Source organism: Indicator indicator, chromosome Z (assembly GCF_027791375.1).
Source record: "Indicator indicator isolate 239-I01 chromosome Z, UM_Iind_1.1, whole genome shotgun sequence".
Classification (NCBI taxonomy): Eukaryota; Metazoa; Chordata; class Aves; order Piciformes; family Indicatoridae; genus Indicator; species Indicator indicator.
The window spans coordinates 20,226,419-20,243,275 of record NC_072053.1 but is presented as its reverse complement, the minus strand read 5'-3'; the positions used below and the strand labels follow the sequence as shown (position 1 = coordinate 20,243,275).

Here is a 16,857-nt window from a genome sequence, read left to right as displayed (position 1 = left end):
GAAAAATCTTATTTTAAATAGAAATATCAGTGTGTTTGAAAAATAAGACCTAATAACAACCAATTGAACCAAGAGGACAGCATGTTCAGAAAAAAAATTAAAGTTTCATGAATTTCTAAGTATATAAAGGCAAGGAATTCTGTGTTTAAGCACTGTTGCTGTAACAGCAACACAGGCAATTCCATTTCTAGCTACTATAGGTGTATGGTTTTGATGCCCTTTCAGGCATAGCACGTACCTCTTGCCTTTAGGAAATTTGCAGTTAATTTAGTATTAGGGGTCCATTTCAACTCCATAGCTATGTTTCAGGTACTGAGAACCTGACTATGTACAGGTGCTACTGCAGGCAAAATTAGGGTTTTTAAGGCAGCTAAGAGCCATATTTGTTTGCATTTCCTAGAGACTATGAAGATTAAAAAAAATTACACCACTCCCCATGATAGAATTTCCATAAAGTTAAAACAGGATATTCTTCTCTCAGACTAGGAAAGCGAACTTTTGAATTCCTCTTCATGACATGCACCGATGACTACCTAGTTAGTTTTATTCATTGTACATGTTACAGTGAGTTGCTTTCCAGAGGTACTCAAGCGGTCAGTTCTCAAAATCAGAAATATTTGGAGTGTCTCATTCCTCCTTTCCTGCAGCCATGTTTTTCAAAACCCACCACCCTCCCAAGAGAGAATAACAATAGAAGAGTACAAACTCAATAAAGAAATGGATATTTTTACTTAAAACTGACATCCATTTAGTTTTGCCTGTAAAAATGAGTATTTACAATATTATGTCAATATAGCTGGTTTCATCACTTGTAACATTTATGCTGATGCTTCAGTTCTGAAAGGCTTTTTTTGCTTCTTCCTCTGAATTTTGCGCAGCTTCTTTTTATCTTTAACAATTGGCTTTGACTCTGGTTTCACAAGCTGTATTTCTACTGGCTTTTCTTCAGCTGGAGTTTGAAAGACCACTTCAGTAGGATCTTCTCCAATAAGCACCTTACTCCCCTTTTTCTTAACCTTTTGTACCTCCTTCACTTGCTGTTTCTCTCTAAGCTTAGCTGCCACAGACAATCTCAGCAGCCTTCGATGCTGTGAAAACAAATTACATCAGGTTTCAAATAAACAAGAAGGAAGAATTAGGTATTAAAAAATAAAAAAAGGTAATTTCTCTGCTTAATTCTCAAAATCTTCAGTGCAATGGCCTATTTTCAGTGACAGGAATTTATGCATTCATTCCATTTTTACCAAAATTGCTCTGTTCTCAAATTCTACGAGGGATCCCAAGGGAAGGCATATATGATTCTCCTACACAGACAGAATACAAGATCAGTTTTCAAATCGGATGCTAAATAAAGAAGACAAAGACAAAGCTGCTTACCGTATTTGGAGACTGGTAATGGGGATTTTCATACAGAGTTGGTCCTCCAAAGCTGCCTTGGAAGATTTTTATGAGGTTCAGGACAAAACGAGGCCCAATTTCTACTAGAGATGCGTCTTCTTCTATTATCTGCAACAAAGAGAACACTTCTTCCAGCCCCATGAATTGAAACTAATGACCTTGTAAGCACCTGGCATACACCAATTTAACTAAATTTAAATCCAAGAGTAGATGCCACTGAAGCTAATAAGCTAGACTTGTATAAAAATTCCATATATAAAGCAATTCTTCTAGCTAAAATCAAGCATTTAGAGAGTACTAGGTATCTGTGAATGCCTCCTTTAGAACGTAAGCACCACCACACTTAGGTCAAAGCAGCAATTAGAGAACCAAAGAGAAACAAAGCTTAGGCTTTCACTAGTACCCCTAACCGAGACAACCATCAGAGAATCACACAGGTTGAAGTACACAAAACTTAAACCAACTCTCTCCAGAGATACAGAAGGTAAGTAATTTTAGGAACCACAATTACTTTGGGCAAGCACTAGTGTTGGCATATTCTGACAACAATGATTCTTCTCATTTTATTGCAATTAATGGATTTGATAGTATGTTCCTTCAGAGCACCTCGAGAAGCTCGAGAGACAACTAACCTGGTAATTCCGAAACCAGATCCTCTCGTCCGTGACAGTGAAGGTGAAAACATGATCTACAAAAGGCTGGCTCTTGGGGTGATACTGTGGTGTACCAAATATCTGTAATAAAAGGCAGCATTTCTATACATCTGTAACTTAAAGGCCATTTAAAATTAATTTATTGAAGATCCCAATCCCAGGTTACACTCAAAACTGAGAACATGCGTCCAACTGATTTTAAGCATGACTAATTCTTTGAAGAATTTTTGCAAGTTTAGAAGTGTGGAACTGCTTAAAAAAAAAAAAACTCAGATTTTAAAATATGTTGCCAAAAAATTAATTCAAATGACAAAGAAACACTGAACTGAAGAAATACAGACTGACCTGAATAAACAGTTCTTTCAGGAGGGCATAATGTGGCTCCTTATCAAATACCTACAAAGAAAAAAATGTAATCTTACATTCAAGCTTAATATAATAGTCATGCCAAAAAACCCCAACCCAAACCAAACAAAAACATGTTCAGTGAAGTAAAACCTATACTTACTGGATCAAAAGACAGAAGGGGCCGTGAGCCTCTTAAGCAGTTTCCTGTCATCTTCAGTTCAGCCAGTGTGTGAACTACAGTGATTTTTGTTTTTTTAAAAAAAGATCACTTTAGTGCTTACAGAAAATTCCATAGACAAGAAAGCAGGAGTCCAAACAATAATGTCAACCAACTTACCATTCTGCACTAAGAATTTAGCTGATGGTCCCTGTGGTGTATTTGAAAGCCTACAGATGACAGGTAGTGGGAAAGAGAGAAAAGAATGTTAACACTAGTCAGAAAGCATGATAGATTTCCACAGTACACCAATCAGTTATTTCTGCCTTGAGTCATTTCAGTTGTTTTTATGACACTGAGAAATACTTAATGCACTTAGAAATACTTGCTCTCTAAGCAATTTTGTAAAATGCTTTTGTAAACAGTCTACAAAAGCTGGTCATGCATTGTAAACTTGCACTACTCACAGAAGTAAGAGACAGCACAGATTTCACCAAGTGACACTATTTCATGCATTCTCACTACTACAGTAAAAAACTTCAGCTACACTGGGAGTGTTTTTATCCTAAAAACATGGAAAAAGCCATAACATTTCCTTACCACATATAGAGATCCTGTTTCTTTTTGGCTTCAAAAAAAATGCACTTATTGCAGTTTTTCATTTCACACACCTATGCAAGACACATCAAATTATTTGTTTATAAAATTCTGAAGATGTTTTTAAAAAAAACAACAACTTTCCACATTATTCTCTGTATTGTATCTTCCACCCTCCAAAACACATGTTCGAAAGCAAAGGTCTCAGTGTACTACACCTACTGATCCCCAAGCTTAAGCTGAAGCACTTGTTTTGATGAAAAATCTCACATATTTATTACCAGGAGTTATAGTGTCACTGAAGGTACAAGCAAGCTCGTAAGCTCTTGAGGATATAAACAAGAGAGCAAGAACTGTGACACTAGGATACTAGTTTCTGAGCTACCACTGCCCTACTACCTTGTCTTTATTCTACAGAGAAAGACATGTTCAGTTGTAATTCTCCATTAGGAAAGATTTCATTGACTTTATTAATCACTACTGCGCTTCCTGTTTCAACACAAGTATCTTCTGACTATCAGTAGTCAGGAGTCATACAACTCCTGTATGTAACTAGAATTGAGATTCTTTAAACTTGGTTGCCCTTTTCTCTTGCACATTTAATTTCCACAAAAAATAAGAAAGAAGTACTAATTAAGTCCTAGTTACCTCATTAATAACAGCCAATTGGTCTTTGCGGTCCATTTTAGTATCTGGGAGACAAGAAAAGCGTTTAGGAGACCGGAAACCAATTTAACAAAAGACATGCTTTTAACAGTCCTTTTGCAAAACTTTTACTAGTTATAAATGAAAGATTAAGAAAAACTATTAAGTTGTTTCAGCCATATTACACAATAAATAAACATAGCAAAGTACCAAGTGCACTTACACCCAATAGTGACTTATTTACACTCTTTCACTTTCTCTGTTCTGAACTTTGCAAGAAAAATTAAAAAGACAGTTTCAAACCATCACAGTAATATACCACATTTTGAAAATGAAGAGATTGTTACAAGTTCTTCAGTTAAAACTGTTCTGAAAATCTAAGTTAGGGATGTTATCTAACTCTACCTGCTTTAGAGTGAGGCATCAGCATCCTTAAGTCTTGCATTAAATGCCTAGTTCTGAAATTAATTCCGCGAGAAGAGAATATAAGCACTCGCTTCTTGTTTTTCCATTTACCCTAGAAAAAGACAAAAAAGTTAATCAAGTTTCTAGCCTTAAAAATGACTACAGCGTAGCAACAACTAAAGTTTGTAAGAACATTTGTTATTATTTGCTCATTCATACAGAATCGTTCCCTCAGCAAGTGATGGCTTCACTACAGAATACAGGGGTGTAAGTTTTTACATAAAAATTGACATCAATCCTGCTTCAGTAAGTCCCTAGAACACATACATACAAATTAAGAAAACCATAGACAACATTTCTTTACCACAGACAGCCCTCCAGCTCTGCAAAATGAGCTGAGCCACAATTTCAGAGCACTACTTAGCTTCTCCTACAGACAAGCATATGACAGACCTCAGACTTCAACTTACTAATTTTAAGCAAACTACAACACAATTATTGAAGCCTTCTCAGGATGATTATTCCTGAAACAGGCATAATTTCCATGTAACCTTTGTATATAACAGAATTATTAACTCTTTAAAATACCCTTGAGGCTAAGGCAACATAGCTTATTTACGTAACTCTTCGTGTACTTTCACAAAAATAATCTATTCATGGCATTCTACGCTCATTTGTGCTGCGTTTATTATTACTAAATAGCCTCTCTGTCATCGCTTAGCACCTGGGTTTCACCCTACAGCCCGAGTTCTGATTCCTCAACCCCGGGAACAGCAGAAGACGCCACAGTCGGCCCCAGGAACTGGGATTCCGCAAGCAGCGGGCTACGCCGGCTGCCGAGGGTACAGTAGCGGGTCACCCGTACTCACTACAGGCATGGGCGACGGAACCTCTCTCTAACGCCTGATCCGGGGACGGACACGAGGCACTGGACAAGCGCCAGCCCGGGCAGGGAACAGAGCGGGGACACCCGGCACAGCGCGGCCTTGCCCGCTCCGCCCTGAGCAGCGGGGTTTCTGCGTACCTGGGAAACCGGCGGCGGGATGCTGTATTCCTCTGGACCCGCTCCGTCCAGGCTTGGCTTCGCATCCACGCCAGGCCCGCTCGGAGCCTTCTTAGCTCGCTTCTTTGGCCTCGCGGCCGGGCCATCACGCTTCCTTTTGGCCGCCGCCATTTTTGCCGCCACACGCCGCGGCCAGCCGCTCGCACTTCCGGCCCTATTGCACTTCTGCCTCCTCCCACTTCCGCCGCCGGTCTTCCGCCCGCTCCGGAAACGCCGAGCGCGCGGCGCGGTGGTTGCAATGCCGTTCTCTACGCAGCTGCCTGCCAGCGGCGAGCCATACGTGCTGGTTGTCAGCTTGGACAATGCACGGCACCTCTCCAGCCTCCTTAGAGCCGTCCACTTCCAGGACCACGCCACTTGCTTCGCCACGGCCAACGGCCTCAGGGTGACGGTGGAGGACGCCAAATGCATCCAGGCCAACGCTTTCATCCAGGTGCGTGCTGCGGCCCTGCCGGGGTCCCTGGCCGGAGGCTGGTGACGGGGCGGGCCTTTTCGGCTAAGCGTTAAGCGTGACGAGGGGCTGGTACCGCTGTCAGAGATCTTAGGAGGGTCCCCGTTGCATGGTAGAGGAGGTATACAGCAAGTTTACCCGCGGACATAGGGAAAACTTCGCGGAAATACCGGTGGGAGATGACGCGAAGGAAGTGCTGTGATGAGGCTGTTGTCATTTGTGCTATTGAAAGGTCTTGCTTAGTGCCTGCTTTGTCCATGCCTGCTTGTTTGTGTGATAATCTCGCAACGTAATTTAATGTGTTGGCATCAGCTAAGCCTACTGCTACTTGCATGAGCATGTTCAAAAAAGCATCTGTCAGGCTTTAATTTTTTCAATTCTATTTCATCCTAAAGCAGAAAAGGTGAATTTGAGTGAACTTGAAATGAGAGTGTCAATTCACTGATGTTTATCTACAGTATCTGCTAGGCTAAGCTTCCATCCACAGGCAGGAGTATGTGTTTCTGAAATAAACTGGAGCAGTGGTCTGCCCCTTTCACTCTCTGATTCTGCCTGCTCTGAACTCTATCCAGAAAAGATGCTTGCGAGATTATGCATAGGCAGAGGATCTCAGCTACATTGAACTGTCCCTATAGGCGGCTTTAAATAGCAATCTAGATGATTCCTTCTTAGAATCATAGAATAGAATCATAGAATCAATCAGGGTTGAAAGGGACCACAAGGATCATCTAGTTCCAACCCCCCTGCCATGGGCAGGGACACCTCACACTAGATCAGGCTGCCCAGACCCTCATCCAGCCTGGCCTTAAACACCTCCAGGGATGGGGCCTCAACCACCTCTCTGGATAACCCATTCCAGGCTCTCACCACTCTCATAGTGAAGAACTTCTTCCTCACATCCAGCCTGAATCTCCCCACTTCCAGCTTTATTCCATTCCCCCTAGTCCTATCACTACCTGATAGCCTAAAAAGTCCCTCCCCAGCTTTCTTGTAGGCCCCCTTCAGATACTGGAAGGCCACAAGAAGGTCACCTCAGAGCCTTCTCTTCTCCAGACTGAACAGCCCCAACTCTTTCAGTCTCTCCTCATAGCAGAGGTGCTCCAGCCCTCTGATCATCCTGGTGGCCCTTCTCTGGACACATTCCCGCATGTCCATATCCCTCTTGTAATAGGGACTCCAGAACTGGACGCAGTACTCCAGGTGGGGTCTCACCAGAGCAGAGTAGAGGGGGAGAATCACCTCCCTTGACCTGCTGGCCACATTTCTCTTGATGCAGCCCAGGATCTGGTTGGCTTTCTGGGCTGCAAGTGCACACTGACAGCTCATGTTGAGCTTCTCATCCACCAGCACCCCCAAGTCCCTCTCCTCAGGGCTGCTTTCCAGCCAGTCACTGCCCAGCCTGGATTTGTGCTTGGGATTGCCTCGACCCAGATGCAGGACCCTGCACTTGGTCTTGTTGAATCTTATGAGGTTGGCTTGTGCCCACCTCTCCAGCCTGTCCAGGTCCCTCTGGATGCCATCCCTTCCCTCCAGTGTGTCTGCTGCACCACACAGCTTGGTGTCATCAGCAAACTTGCTGAGGGTGCACTCAGTGCCACTGTCCATGGCACCAACAAAGATGTTGAACAAGACTGGTCCCAGGACTGAGCCCTGAGGGACTCTGCTTGTCATTGGCCTCCACTGGGACATAGAGCCATTGACAGCCACTCTTTGGGTGAGGCCACCAAGCCAGTTCTTTATCCATCTTGTGGTCCACCCATCAAACCCATGTGTCACCAGTTTGGAGACCAGGATGTGGTGTGGGACAGTGTCGAAGGCTTTGCTCAAGTCCAGGTAAATGACATCAGTTGCTCATCTATGAAGGTTGTGACCTGCTCATAGAAGGCCACCAGGTTTGTCAGGCAGGATTTCCCCTTGGTGAAGCCATGCTGGCTGTACCCAGTCACCTCTTCACTATTCTTCTGTCTCAGTAGTGCCTCCAGGAGAATCTGCTCCATGATCTTACCAGGCACAGAGGTGAGACTGACTGGCCTGTAGTTCCCTGGTTCTTCCTTCTTCCCCTTTTTGAAAATGGGAGTAATGTTTCCCCTTTTCCAGTCTGTGGGGACTTCCCCAGACTGCCAGGACTTTTGGAATATAATAGAGAGGGGTTTAGCAACCTCATCTGCCAGTTCTCTCAGTACCCGTGGGTGTATCCTGTCGGGTCCCATGGACTTGAACACTTTCAGGTTCTTCAGGTGATCACGAACCTGATCTTCACTTATGATGGGCAGTTCTTCCTTCTGGTTCTTGCCATTAGCTTCCATGACTATTCCAGGAGTGTGGCTGGAGGCCCTTGCAGTGAAGACTGAGGTGAAGAAGTCCTTGAGAACCTCAGCCTTTTCCAGGTCACTTGTGACCATTTCACCTGTTTCCTTTCTGAGGGGGCCCACACCCTCCCTAGTCTTCTTTTTACCATGAATATACCTGTAGAAATTCCTAGTGTTCCCTTTAACCTCCCTGGCTAGATTCAATTCTTGCATTAATACAAGATCAAAAGCAGCCTTGCTCACTTTCCTGCTACCTCTAGTGGCTGTGACTACCAACAGTGTGCATTTACAGTCTGGAAAGCCACCCATTTCTTATCTTCATCAAAAGAAGCATGGTCAGCAGTTTGAGGAGGGGATTCTGTTCCCTGACTGTGCTCTAGTGAAAGCCTACCTGGAGTACTGCTTCCAGCTGTGGAGCTATTAGTGCAAGGAAGGCATGGACCTGTTGGAGCAGGTCCAGAGTAGGGCCACCAAAATAAATCTGAGGAGTGGAGCACCTCTCGTTGTACAACAGACTGAGAGTGTTGGAGTTGTTTTCTCCCTGGAGAAGAGAAGACTCTGGGGAGGCCTTATTGCAGCCTTTCAGTACTTGAAATGAGCCTGTAAAAAAGATGGGGCCAGCTTTTTTTTTTTAAGCAGGCGCTCTTGTGATAGGACAAGATGTAATGGTTTCAACCTAAAAGGGGTAGATGTAGACTACATAAAAAAAATGTTTCACGGTGAGAGTGGTGAAACACTGGATGAAAGAGGTTGTGCAGAGAAGTGTTAGATGCCCCATCTGTCCCTGGAAATATTCAGGATCAGGTTGGACAGGACTCTGAGCAACCTGATACAGGCAAAAATGCACCTTCTCACTGTAGGGTGGGTGTTTGGACTAGACGATCTTTAAAGATGTCTTCCAGCACAATCCATTCTGTGATTCTAGATCCTTGAGTCTTTCCAGCTCCAGAGTGGGCAGCTTTAGGATTTGTACCTAGTTTTTAAACTATAAAGGAGAAAATTTTACATTTTAATGCTTATGCCATTTTACTTTGTTTTAGCTGCAACCTGTTTTATTTTACTGATTATGAGGATGAAGACCCATTTTTGTTTAATCGATATGCTGTGACATGGAAGCATGACTTTGTACTGCATTGATCTCTGCAAGTGAAAGTGCTGTAAAATAATTGCAGAAAGTCCCTTCTTTTCATGTCTTCCATTTCTTTTACAGGCAGAAATTTTTCAGGAATTTACTGTTGAGGAGGAATCAGTGACATTCCGGATCAATTTGTCTGTTCTTCTCGACTGCTTGACCATTTTTGGTACTGGTTCTTTGCCAGGTATGGTGCATGGTCACATGTATATGTTGTAATTGATACGATTTACGGTCAAATTTATAACCTGGAAATCTGATAAAATATGGATATGATTTATTAGATATCAAAACTTATTTTTCTGAGCTAATTTGATCCAGGTTCGTTTGCCCGGTCGATGATAGGTTGATTACACACGATAGGACGTTAATGAACAGTGGAATAACAAGTCTAGAAAAGCTGGAAACTTGGAATACAGAGGAACAGACTGGAAGCTCTCATAATGCAAAAACAAACAGCTGTACCACCTCGGGAGGCAGGACAGACCCTCCCGGCCTGGCTGTGGAGTTAAACCACAGAGAAACAGTCTGTGAACTTTAGAAACAACCAAGTAAATTATCTTTAGTTACTCACGAACCACTGAGCTTCTAGTCATCCAAGACCTTTGTCAAATGAAGAGATACAGGGAGCTGTAACTCGTAGTCCAGAGGGCAAGGATAATCCAAAGACGAATCCCAAAGTGGAGGAAGTGAGGGAAGAGAGAGAGCATGCTGCTGTGGTGTGGCTCAGAGCTGAACACATAGCAGGTAATCAGGCTGAAGGCAGGCACGAAGTGGGTGCTTGTCACCACCTTGAATCCTGCTAAGGAACCAGGTGTGGGCTTTCGAATCATCCCCTATAAACTCCCCTTTTGGAAACTGAAGGGCCCAGTGGCAGATTACCTTTCCAAATATCAGCTCAAAGTGCTGCATGGCAGGCAAACTGCACACACCTTCTCGACTAGCCTCTGACATGTGCAGTTGTCTACGTGAAATGTGAGGCACAGGGTCCAGCTTCCATCCCCCCAGGCAGCCTCAGCGACACCTGCCTATTGGCTCCTCGACCTCAACCTGGGCTGCTGCAACAGGGAGGGAGAAGAAAGGGCAGTGGCCAAACGGTGTAGCTGGTTCATTAATGCCTCTTCCAGGACAGTAATCACATGGCTTTAGAGATTTCCAGTCTTGGCAGAACTTCTGACTTCCTCACCCTAAATGTTTCTGAGCATGGCAGCTATCACTCTCTAGAAAGATTCATCCTTTTTACTTAAGCTAATAGAAATGTGTGCTCTGATAACCACTGATGGAGGGGAGAAAGTTGTTGGTGAATGTGAGCCTAGCCAGTGTGAAAGGGACCACTACAGCAGGAGAGGCTCAAAGTGGCTTATTCAGTTTGGAAGATGGAATAAAGGTCTGTGTGATGCTATTGGGGTCATAGAATTGTAGAATGGTCGGGATTAGAAGGGACCTCCAAGGGTCATCCTCCAAAGGATGGAAAACAATAAGCAGGGGTGTCCTCAACTAGATCAGGTTGCCTAGAGCCCTGCAAGCCTCACCCTGAATATGAGCCTTACTCTGATTATCTCATAGTGTAACCCAAACTAATAGCTAACCACCACACAGCTACTTGGTCACTACTCTCTCTTCTCAGTGGGGTGAAGGGCATAATCAGTGAAAAAGAAGTAAAACCCATGGGTTGAGATAAAGAGTTTAGTAAATAAAATAAACCAAAGTGTAATAAAAAAAAAATATCAATTATATTAATTGTAATGAAAAGGAATATAACAAAACGAAAGAGAAACAAAATCCAAGAAAAGACCAGTGAGGCACAGCACAGTTGCTCACCACTCACTGATCAATGTGCAAGCAGTGATCAGCCCCTCCCAGTCATCGTGCCCCATAAGGCAGGACATCCTGTGGTATGGAGTATCCCTTTAGTTAGTTCAGGTCAGCTGTCCTGGCCATGCTCCTTTGCAGCTTCTTGTGCACCTGCTTGTTGGCAGGGTGTGGGAAACTGAAAAGTCATGTAAATTTCTGTAATCTTGATGAGAAAACACATCAAGTATTTTATTCAGGTGTCTCTGGCGAGTTGTGTGATGTTTAAACTGAAACCAGTGCTGAGCACTAGGACTGATGCATGTCAGGGCTGCCTTATCTGTCAGTATGTTTTCAGTTCAGGGTTGGGATCATCTACATCACACAAATGCTGATTTGTTCCAAAGTATCCTTCTGTGCAAAACCTGGGCACAGCTGACCCATCAGTCCCTCTGCAGCCCATTCAGGTTAGTCACTGTGGATGTAGAGAGTGCCAGGGTTCCCTCTGCTGGGCAGTGTGCTTCACAATGTCAGAAGCTTTTAAGTGTCCGGCTGTGCAGGCTGCATGTACTCACAACATAAAAGACTACTGCTGGGGCAAGCTGGAAAAGCAGAAAAGCTGTCAGTGCACCTTCAGGCCACAGGGGATCTACACTGGGCTTTCAGGGGAATCAGGATGATAAATTGCAGTGAACTGTAGCAGAAATCAGCATGATGAGAGACAGTGGGACCTTCTGTTCCTTCTCCAGGATACACCTGTATCTACTTTATGACTATTATCTCCAGTTTGCAGATAAGGTACTGTGAAATGATACTTACCTAAGGTCTCTGTGTCTGGATTGGGTACCACTTCAGGTGCTGTAACAGCACTTCAGAGCTTCCTTACCAAGTGTGTCAATTAAAAAAATCAAATAGACTGTATTATTGATCCTGTCTGTAGTCTTTTCAATGACAGTGGTACATGGGAACCAAAAAAAAACAGGTCCTTGAGAATATTTTTTCTGTAAGTAATGTTTCAGATTTCGATGTTTTTTTACTTGGTGATGGTTCACAATATTTTCACAAGCAAAAATAACTAAATGTTAGTATGACTGTGTGAGTGCTGCAGGTTGCACTAGGTACTCAAGTGGAGTAGAGTGAAGGACAGGTTTTTGGGGCAGTACTAGTATTGCAGCTTTGGGTTGAACTTGACATTCCTTTACTGTTTCAATTGTGACTTTCACCTAAAGATCTAAATCATAGGATGTTTTGGGTTGGAAGAGACCTTCAAATATAATCTAATCCAATGCTCCCTGCAGTGAGCTCAGAAATCCTCAGCTAATCAGGTTGGTCACAACCCCATCCAGACCAACCTTGAATGTTTCCAGGGATGGGGCATCTACCACCTCTCTGATGAACAACCCCAGCATTCCCAGCCTGTTGTCATAGGAGACACATTCCATCCTTCTAATAATTTTGTGGTTCTCCTCTGGTCCTGCTATAACAGGTCTGTGTCTTTCTTGTGCTGTAAATCAACTATACTAAACATCCCTCTTGATTTTGGGAAACCAAACGTTCAGATTATGATTACCTAGCAAAAGAAGAATGTGGCCATAAAGAAAGCTAAGCTGCAGTTTGGGTTACACAAATAAAAAAAGAGTAGTAAAGAAACATGAGTGAGCTAGAGAGAGCCTCAGGACCAGGGAGGATTTCCAAATTCCACTAGATTCTTCTAGCATATCCAGCTTCATTGTCACAGCTTAGTGTTACCTGAGTTGGGTTTGATAATTTCATTTACCTGCGTAACCATTAGCACTTCATAGGATGTTGGAGAGGCTGCACTATGTGCTATGTCATCGTATTGGAGGCTGCACCAAACATGCTAAATCCAGTTGATCTGTGGCCTATCTACCAGTAAAATGTGAATTTTCTAAAGGGATCACATGTGTTAACTAGCCCTCTGAAGAATGTATATTTCATTCTTTTTTTCAGGAACATCAACAGCCCTCAGGATGTGTTATCGTGGTTATGGTTATCCCTTGATGCTGTTCTTGGAAGAAGGAGGAGTAGTGACAGTGTGCAAAATCAACACTCAAGAACCTGATGAATTGTTAGACTTTGACTTCTGTAGTACAAAGGTTGTTAATAAAATTATCCTGCAGTCAGAGGGGCTGCGGGAGGCATTTGCTGAACTGGATATGACCAGTGAAGTTCTGCAGATTACCATGTCTCCAGATAAACCCTACTTCAGGTACTGAAAACTGTGCTTTCAACTGAAATGCTCATACTTGGCCTCCATTGTTAAGGACTGGAAATTTTCAGGGTGAAGAGGGGGGAGCTCTGTTAGAATACTGTGTTATTTCATGAAGAATTGTAGCATGTGTAGCAAATCACAATATGTAATCTAGTTAAGATATTGACAGCCTTATAAATGTGATACTCGTGTGGACAGTTTAGTATTTTTAGTTAGGTATAGCAAAACAGGAGTATTTTGTGAAACAGGTGTTGAGATACGTAAGATGACTGATTCTGATGAGTTTTCAGAGAGCTATAATCAGGTGTTTTGAGATGGTGCCTTTTATTTTCCAGATTATCTACTTTTGGAAATGCAGGGAGTGCACATCTGGACTATCCTAAGGACTCTGATTTGATGGAAGCATTCCACTGTAACCAGACCCAGACAAACAGGTTAGGAAGTCTGTGATCAGTTCCCTCTGTGGCAGGTCTGGAAAGTTTAAAAAAAACATTGTTTGCATTACTGCAACATTCATCTTACTAATGTGGAGGGAAAAAATACTTTCCATCTGATAGAAGTCTGTGTCTCTGATCAAAAAGTAAGTGCTCATAGTCCCTATCCAATATTCTCACCAGGAAAAAGATCAAATTAGCATGTTGCTAGTTGTTTTTAGTTACTCTGTGGGAGTAATCACAAAATTGTTTTGGCCAAACAATCAACCTGACTTCACCATGAACATCAAACTGTGACCCAAAGTGCCATGTCTAAATGTTTTCTGAGCACTTGCAGTGATGGTGATTCAACCACCTCCCTGGGCAGCCTGTCCAGTGCCTCACCTGTGTATCTAAACCTCTCCTGGCACAGCTTGAGGACATTTCCTCTTGTCCTATCACTTGTTACTGTGGAGAAGAGACCGACACCCACCTCACTACAACCTCTCTTCAGGTAGTTGTAGAAAGTAGTGAGGTCTCCCTTCAGCCTTCTTTTGTCTGGAGTAAGAAATCCAAATCCTCTCAGCTACTCCTGCTAAGACTTGTTCTCCAGACCTTCACCAGCTTCATTGCCCTTTTCTGGACACGCTCCAGTACCTCAGTGTCCTTCTTTCGCTAAGGGCCCCAGCAAAACTGAAGTCAGTATTCAAGGTACAGCCTCAGCAGTGCTGAGTACAGGGGCATAATCACTTGCCTACTCCTGCTATTGCTGGAACAGGCCAGGATGCTGTTTGCCTTCTTTGCTGCCTGAGCACAGTGATGGCTTATGTTCAGTTCACTGTGACCCAAGTGCAGGACGTGGCACTTGGCTTTGTTGAACCTCATGCAGCTGACCTTGGCCTATTGATCCAGCCTGTCCAGAGCCCTCTGCAGAGCCTTCCTGCCCTCCAGCAGATCAACATTCCAACCCAATTTAGTGTCACCTGCAAATTTACTGAGGGTGCACTCATCCAGTGTTTCAGCTCCTCTCCACAAATGTATTTTTTTTCAGATTACTTTTGTTTTCCCCTTGCAGGTACAAGATTTCTTTGCTTAAACCATCTACAAAGGCACTGGCTTTATCTTGTAAAGTGTCCATTCGAACAGATGCTCAAGGATTTCTTTCACTGCAGTATATGATCAGAAATGAAGATGGACAGATCTGTTTTGTGGAATACTACTGTTGCCCCGATGAAGATATCACTGAAGCAGAACTGTAGGTGTATGTTTTGGCATCTACATTATATTTATAGATCTATAAAATATTATATTTTTTTATAAAACTGGGTAAAAGCTGTAAAGATTAATAACTTGATATTTGGGGGTTTTTGCTTTTTTAAACTCTGGAATTTGAAATATGAAGACTTCCTTTTTATTTCCTTGCAAATATTTCTTATCCTTGACTCAAAAAAGCTGAAGCTGAAAGAGCAAAGAGGGCAGCTGATCTCTTCAGCCACTGATTACAGCACAGTTGTTAAAGTCATGTTTCTGTAGTACATTGCTGCTATTTACAGTGTTCTCCAAAAGGTTTTGTTTGTGTTTTGTTCTTTGGCTCGTTCTGAGCAATTGTGCAAGACAAAAATGTGAATACTAGTTGTATGTTAGCCAGTTAAATTTCAGTGATTTAAAAATAAACCCAAGTCTGTCATGAAAGAGGGCAATATTTTCGAACTTGAGCCTTAATAGCAGCAGGTGGTTTCTTTCTGGGAAATGCTGGCATGTTTTACTGGTGAACCCACTAGACTCCTCCTCATTTTGTTTATTCTTACTATAATTCAACTTCTTGGAATTTATTCTGGAACCAATTTACTCTTTTGTCTGTAGTACGGGTGTTTGTAAATTAAGATAGAATCCAGGGTTTACTTACTCATTACTCCTAACTGCTCTGCTATGTTGCTGTTTTGTATCTAGTAACTTATTCTGAAACGTTTCTGTACATACGTGTCCCCATTACCACTGTGCTACTCTTTACTAATGCTGATGAGAATCATATGAGAGAAAAGGTTTGTATTTGAAACTGGTTGTGAAATTTGTTTATCTTTGAAATAGCCTTTTTCAGCAATGGGAGGGACCCCTAAAAACTGAATAAAGGTAGGTCTGCTGGTGTCCCATGGAGTGGTCTGTTTGTATCACTACTTAACGTGGACCTGACCTCTTACTGAAAAGGGACTGTGGTTTCTGGAGTTGGCTGTGCTTAGGTCAGAAGTTGCGCTTGCCTTTTCATATCTCTCTGTTACAATCAACCTGCTGAAAACAGGAGGTCCACCAAACCAGGTGGGTGTTGAACCAAATGCAGAGATTTGCAAATCATACTGCAAGAGACTGAAATCTTCCTACGTTGCTGCCATGGGCTGTTATCCAAGAGTCAGAGATCTGTGGGTACCATCTACAGCTTCAGATTGTAGTCAGGTTTTGTTGTTTGTCAGAAGATGAGGTTCTGCTTTGCAGATGTGGAGAACAGTATGTTCATACATTGCCAAGCTGATTGCTCCACAACTCAACAGAATCCAAGTCCTTTGGACTTATTTTAAGATGCTTTTGTTGATTATTTTTCACCTCTTACTTATGCCAACAAGAGTATTCTTTCAGAGTACTTGGTGTCAGAAGTTCACTTCTGTTGTCTTCCATGCAGATCATCCATTTCTTGCAATAAATTTTACATGTGAAAAACAATTACAAATCTTTAAAGTGCAGGAGTGGTAAAGATAGATAATGATAGTCTAAATTACTTACTTTACCCTAAATTACCTTAAATTACTTACTTTACTTTTTTTATTTCCCCCTCCCAAACTGAAGTATTCAATGTAGGTGAATTTTCCTTTAGCTTACTGTCTCTGTTTCTTCAGTGCAAAAAAATTAATATGGTCTCATTGGGAATTACTGTTTTCACTGATTACTGAATGTTGAGAATGTTTTACATGATGGGATGAAAATGAATGAACGCATCACTAATGTGAACTGTTTTAGGGTATCAGTTCTTTGTGTTGTGTTCAAGGACATTATTGTGGCTTAACATTTGTACTTCTATGTAATTTCCTACAGCTGCACTATATGACTTCTTAAAATAGTACTTTGTAGTAATTTCTTTTATAATATCCCAACAGTGATTGTGGCAATAATATCCTAAAAAGTTAGAACACCACAGAATACCAGAAAACGACTTGCATTTCATAAATAATGGCAATGACAGACATGCATGATTGGTGCAAGACTTAATGTGTGT

General features: G+C 42.4%; 2 protein-coding genes across 2 annotated transcripts; one reads left to right on the top strand and one right to left on the bottom strand.

Moving 5' to 3' along the window:
• Positions 1-766: 766 nt before the first annotated feature.
• Positions 767-5,377, bottom strand: BRIX1 (biogenesis of ribosomes BRX1). Its single transcript, XM_054397764.1, has 10 exons — positions 5,228-5,377; positions 4,204-4,315; positions 3,802-3,845; positions 3,157-3,227; positions 2,737-2,786; positions 2,560-2,633; positions 2,397-2,447; positions 2,031-2,132; positions 1,378-1,506; positions 767-1,088 (listed from the first exon to the last, which is right to left on the bottom strand). The coding sequence occupies exons 1-10, from the start codon at positions 5,375-5,377 to the stop codon at positions 819-821; spliced, it is 1,053 nt and encodes a 350-aa protein (XP_054253739.1). The 3' UTR covers positions 767-818.
• A 127-nt stretch (positions 5,378-5,504) lies between these two features.
• RAD1 (RAD1 checkpoint DNA exonuclease) lies at positions 5,505-14,880 on the top strand. The gene is made up of 5 exons (XM_054397765.1): positions 5,505-5,699; positions 9,237-9,345; positions 12,921-13,179; positions 13,518-13,616; positions 14,671-14,880. Exons 1-5 carry the CDS (start codon positions 5,505-5,507, stop codon positions 14,852-14,854), a joined length of 846 nt encoding a protein of 281 aa, XP_054253740.1. The 3' UTR covers positions 14,855-14,880.
• Positions 14,881-16,857: the final 1,977 nt, after the last annotated feature.